Consider the following 6000-nt stretch of genomic DNA (forward strand, 5'->3'; position numbering starts at 1 on the left):
CACTCGCTAATCAAGAAGGGGAGAGATAAGGGAGGAACTGACTTCCGCCATTAGAATAGGAGCGCCCTTGCAAATCCAAAGAAAAAAGAGAAAGAGAAAGAGACAGATCTCTCTCTCTCTCTCTCTCTCTCTCTCTCTAGAGTGTTGGTGCTCTCCGTCCATCCGCTGCCATCCGCAAGGATTGAGATAATCTGTAAAAGCTGCTCCCCTCCGCAAGGATTGAGATAATCTGTGAAAGCTGCTCCCCATCCGCAAGGATTGAGACAATATGTAAAAGCTGCTCCCATCGACGAAGGAGAACCAGAATCTGATCCCTTTTTTCAATCCGACCAATGCAGTGACGTTTCTTCCAAATTCTATTGAGATAAATAATTATATATAATATATATCTTCTTGGTCCGAATAGGCGTGCATCGGCCAATTCGAATCGAACCCTTGCAGACTTGGTTCTTAAGTCGATTTCAATAACACTAGTCACAGCCTTTCAAATGTGATTTTTTCTATATAACCGCCTTACCTTGATGAGATGAGTGATGAAAGTTTCAAATCTCATGGGCACCCACCTTTTATGCCTTGTTGGATCACTAAGGGTTTGACATGGGTATTTCGGATCTTAAATTTATGGTTTCCAATATATATATATATATGCGCTTTTTGTTTAAACAGTAGATCTCAAGCACCACGTTCAAATTAGCATTAGCATAGAATTTTAAATCCAAATCCAAGGCCATCAAACACGGTCTTTTCAAGTCCTTATTTTAGGGATGGACGAAAGAGCTTCTAGTTTGAACCACTTGAGCCAGCCACAATGTTCCTTCACCTAAGTTGAGTTTTGAAATTTCAAGTGAAAACAAATGGAAAACTGCCCCAAGTTTGCAGCATTTGATTCCTTGTGTCGTCCATGACTACTGAGATTCAATATATGGCACTGTAAGTGCGGGCATGAAAGACAACTGAATTAAATGATCTGCTTCTCTGCAACTTAATATTGACCCAAAGTTGTCTGCCTAACTCCAACCTGGCTGAATATTTGTGTATAAAAGATGTTCAAACATTATAAGAAAAAGGAGTTCACTATCAATATCTATGCATTTTGAGGCTGTGGATTAGCTAGAGGGAGTTGGTGTAGTGGGGGTAGGTCTATGATCAGGAGCTTGGAATTTTTTATTGCAGAAGTCCGAATTATAGTTTCAAATCTTTAACAGTAGCTATCCAAAAAAAAGATTCTGAACTGAAAGACCTGCTAGAGTTACATTTTGTACAATTCAAAGCATGTCCAGACCTCGAAAGTGAAGGTAACATCGTCAAGAATGCGACTAAAAATCTCCCTGTTCGTCCCGTAAAAGGAAAAGAACACGCATGCATGCACGCACACAATGTGGACTGGTATGGACCATGCAATATGAAGCTTGTCGCATGAATTATGTTTTGAATCTTTAACAGGAGCTATCAAAAAAAAAAAAAAAAAAACTGAACTGAAAGACCTACTAGAGTTACCTTTTGTACAATTCAAAGCATGTGTAGGCCTCGAAAGTGAAGGTAACATCGTCTAGAATGCGACTAAAAATCTCCGTGTTCGTCCCGTAAAAGGAAAAGAACACGCATGCATGCATGTGGCCCGTGCACACACACGATGTGGACCGGTATGGACAGGCAATATGGAGTTTGTCTCGGTTTCTAGTCGACCTTTGAAATGATAACAGCAAATGTGAAAGCAAAGACGTTCCTAGTGGCACAAGTGGTTATCATACATTATATGTTTTAGATTAGATTGTGACCAAAACTGGACTAAGTGCATTTAGGGTCCACTCAATCTTAATTTGGCGAAAAACAACCTGGATTTGGACTAATGTTGAACGTTGAATGCGATGTCGTAGGACTAAAGTTGAAATGTTGAATGTGATATCATCTCTTGTTTGAACCACTTGCCGGCAGGAGGAGGCAAATGCATCGCCATCGGAGAGAGTGTGTGTCGTTCCGGCGACAGACTCATGCTCGGATTGTAGGTCTAAAACCTCAAGTGGCGTAGCGCAACAGAGTGGCACGGTGGTTCTCATCCAAGGGATTCCAGGTTCGAATCCTATAGTTGCTGTTACGATTTGATGCATTACTTATCTGTGTCAAGCGTGACACTCAAGTTGAAGGGTATACCATAGGTCCACTCAAACCCCAAAGCAAGTAAACATAAAAAAAAAATCCAAAACACAATTGACTGCATGCATAATACCATTTAGATCAATATTCGAAGCTTAATTACATATATTTTGAATTTGGACCGAATGGAACTGAGTTTTACTAAACTGTAAATCTGCACTATGGATCTGAATCTGATGAATAGATCCAATTACAAGCCCCTTGGTCTTGGTCTCCACTTGCTGCTAAATTGGTGACAGATAGTTTTTTGGTCATTATATCATTTGCATTTTATCTTTCTAATTTCATGTGGGCCCACAGGTTCAGCATGAGAACCACGCACCAGTGTGGTCCCCACACGCATTTAGAGCCCGTAATTACCCTAACCCCACGGTGCAGCGATTGGCTCAAACAAATCGTTCTCATGTTTCGTCCTCAAGAGGGGGGACCCACATTGGAACTCCAAAAATATGACCATCTTAAAATATGTAATATAAGGAGGAAAAAAACAAAAGTAGGAGAAGATGAAACACGAGAAAGGCCTCCAATCAAGCATTACCCTCCGGAGATCCAGATCTCTCTCTCACTCTCTCTCTCTTTATGTATCTCTTTCTTTTTATACATATATATAGTTATATTATATGCTTATATATATATATATGCAAGTAAAATCAATCTTATTTTGATGCTGATTTTCCCTATCCCTTAACCTTTCATTTAGTTTTTCTCTTGTGGATAAACGACGTGCATAATGTGTTGCTCAACTTAGAGATTCACCAAAGGAAGCGATATGATAAACATGCGATAGGCACAAATTAGAATCTTTTTCTCAAGTCTAACCCTCTTGCCTTACTTCTCGTCTTCTCGGATCATGATTAGTTACAAGCGTTCACGTATATCCAAGAGAGGTGTAGAGCTGCATATATCTATCGCCCTGACCTTCTCCCTTCTTATCTCTCTATTGCTACAGAGGGTGGCAATGGCAGTCCTACCCATGTCCGTCCAAATGAATCCACCGCCACCACCTCCGGTTTCATCTCCGATGGCTGCCTGGCAAGAGCAGCAGCAGCTCCAGTACGCCGGCAACGGCTTCGAGCTCAGCGGCAAGATCATGATGAGCGCCATCATCGCCCTCTTCTTCTTCCTCCTCTTTTTCATTGTTTTCCACGTCTACACCCGCGTGTTCCTCCATCGTCAGTCTTCCCGTTCTCTCCTAGACCTCTCCGACCACCGCAGGTACCATCACCACCACCGTCGTCGGCGCCCTCCCAACTTCGTTTTCACCTTCTCCGGCCCCGACCCATTGGCCCCCTCTACCGGACAGACGCCCCAAGGCCTCGACCCCGCCGTCCTCTGCTCCCTCCCTTCCTTCGTCTTCTCCTGCCTCGCCCACCAGGGCGGCCTCGAGTGCTCCGTCTGCCTCTGCGAGTTCGAGGAGGGGGAGAAGGGCCGAGAGCTCGGCGACTGCGGCCACTGCTTCCACATTGACTGCATCGACCTCTGGTTCCAGTCACACTGCACGTGTCCTCTCTGCAGGGCTGAAGTGAAATCCCCGCCGTCCGTTGCCTCTGCTCCCGGCGACGCGGAATCGTTGGGGACCGTTACCTTGGGCGCCGCCGTCGAGTGCACGGCTTCGGACGAGGAGCTTTCGGAGGGAGTTCGCCACGAACAAGAAGCAGCGGAGATTGAGACCCCCGAATCTGCGAAGCCGTCTCCTCCTCCGCCGCCGCCGCCTGAGGGTCGGTTCGTGGGGCTGAGGAAGATCCTCAGCCGGGACAGATGGGTTGGATCTTCTAGCGAGTTCGTACCCAACGAAGTCGATCTCGAAGTTGGCGGCTGCGACCCGCAAGGCCATGAGGTGAAACGGTAAAAACTGTAAAAATTTCGTGGGAAAAGAATCTGATACTTTTTTTCAATTCGGATATTCAATCGGGCCCAATTCAACGGCCTTATCGTTTTCTGCTGTAATTATAACTTGTTTTTGTATAATACGGTTTGTTTTTCCAAACCACCAACAACCTTGGGCTCGTTCGTGTTCTCCTGAAAGCTCAGAATTAATGCATTTTGTTTGCTTCATGATTTGATTAAAACTTGAAGAATGCATTAATGAAATATCATATTATATTCATCTCGTTTGCAACTAAAGATTGTTTGATTGCTGACAAAGAACATATAACCATGAAAAGTAGGATTTAATATATGTATTCGTGTCCGTGAAAGCAAAATTTCTGGTTCTGTTACTGTGGTATGGTGGATTTGGTCCCAATGCCCAACAGAGACTTTAATTCTTGGATGAAAAAGGTTAAGAACCCAGACAACTTTTTGCATGAAAGATGAAATGATGGAAAAAGAAAATTAAGTCATAAAAAACTGTTTGCATCACTAAGCTACCTTTGGGGCGGCCCACTTCAATGTGACAAGAAGTATGAGCAAGAATACAGCTCAGAAAAGTCTTGAGAACTATTGATGTAGTACTAATCTTGCATCTTATAATTTCCCCTCTTTAAATACGCGCGTTCTTTAAGTTAATGACCCTAATTCTAGGGTCGCATTTAGTTCTAAAACAACTCCAATGACCTTATCTAAAACGGACTCCAAGCCCTTCAATTTGCTAGAAAACCTATTTAACCTTTGGAAAATTTTGACTAAGGGGCACTAACATGTAAATGGAAAAAAAAAATTGCTGTAATGTATCAATATAAGAATAAGTAGTTTTCATGGTTTCATGAGGGCAATTGCCCAAATCTGCCTCCGCCCCTAAACTTTCTCTAATTTAGATTATTCCATACAAAACCATGCTCTAAGAAGCTTTTCTCATGATCTAGTCCATGTTAAACTCTACATAAGCAGGTGAGAACTCAAGCTAGCACACTAATATATCAGTGGTGTAGCCACATCGTCGCCCCTTAAAAGTTTTTTATTTTTATATAGAAATCTTAAATATTTATTCTTATATATATATATAAAAGTGCCCCATCAGATTTGAGTTTCTTTAAACAAGTGCCCCTCCAACCAATTTTTCTGGCTTCGCCACCATAATATATCCATATGGAAGGCGACAAAATTAGACCAAGTGCATGCATTACTCAAGGTTTACCAAAAGCTGGCAAGAAATAATAATATGGACTAGGACTGCAGCTGAAATGTGATGCCTCTCGAGGTTGAGTTCAATGCAGCTGATAAATATACAAGCATCTCATTTTCTTGCCTACCATATGGAGGCATAAATTACTCTCGCCGGCCGGCGGGATATGCACGCACCAGAATCCGGCCGAAAGTGCATCGTCTTCTGGCGACCTGCTGATAAGTCTAGATCACAGGCCGCAAAGCTCCAATTGGTATCACTATCTGTTTATTGGATCTTAGCTTACGGAAACCTGCATGAATACTCGTGGCAGAGCCATATGTGGGCAAGTGCCCACAAGGCCTTGCGGATCCAAAACTGATAAATGAGGCCGGACCTCGGTCCAGCCATATGAGATGTTTCTACTGGATTAGGTCCATGCTCCAGAGTCTCCATCCAATTATGAATATATCTGATTTGGCTCCGAATATCTGACCAAACTCTTTTTAATATCTGATTAAGAAATTAACTTAGATTCGGATCTAATAAAGACACCTAAATGGAAACAGATTCAGATATATATAAATATCTGATCAGATTAAGGTCGGATTTAGTTTTAAAAAGAAATCCTATATGCAACACCTTTACATTTTGAAAATTGGCCAGATTTGGTTCAAAATTCAGATTCATATTCGGTTAACGTAATAATCGAATTCGGATTGTGAAATCGGATTCGGGATTCAAATTCGAAATGGGACTTTTCTTAAGAGTGTGACCGTTTTGAATACGATCTATTGACATCA

General features: G+C 42.4%; 1 protein-coding gene across 1 annotated transcript; it reads left to right on the forward strand.

Moving 5' to 3' along the window:
- The first annotated feature begins 2978 nt into the window (after positions 1-2978).
- On the forward strand, positions 2979-4141 carry LOC116254811 (RING-H2 finger protein ATL5-like). The gene has a single exon (XM_031630393.1). It carries the CDS (start codon positions 3005-3007, stop codon positions 4001-4003), a length of 999 nt encoding a protein of 332 aa, XP_031486253.1. The 5' UTR covers positions 2979-3004; the 3' UTR covers positions 4004-4141.
- Positions 4142-6000: the final 1859 nt, after the last annotated feature.

The sequence above is a fragment of the Nymphaea colorata genome, chromosome 5 (assembly GCF_008831285.2).
Source record: "Nymphaea colorata isolate Beijing-Zhang1983 chromosome 5, ASM883128v2, whole genome shotgun sequence".
In the NCBI taxonomy this organism is placed as follows: Eukaryota; Viridiplantae; Streptophyta; class Magnoliopsida; order Nymphaeales; family Nymphaeaceae; genus Nymphaea; species Nymphaea colorata.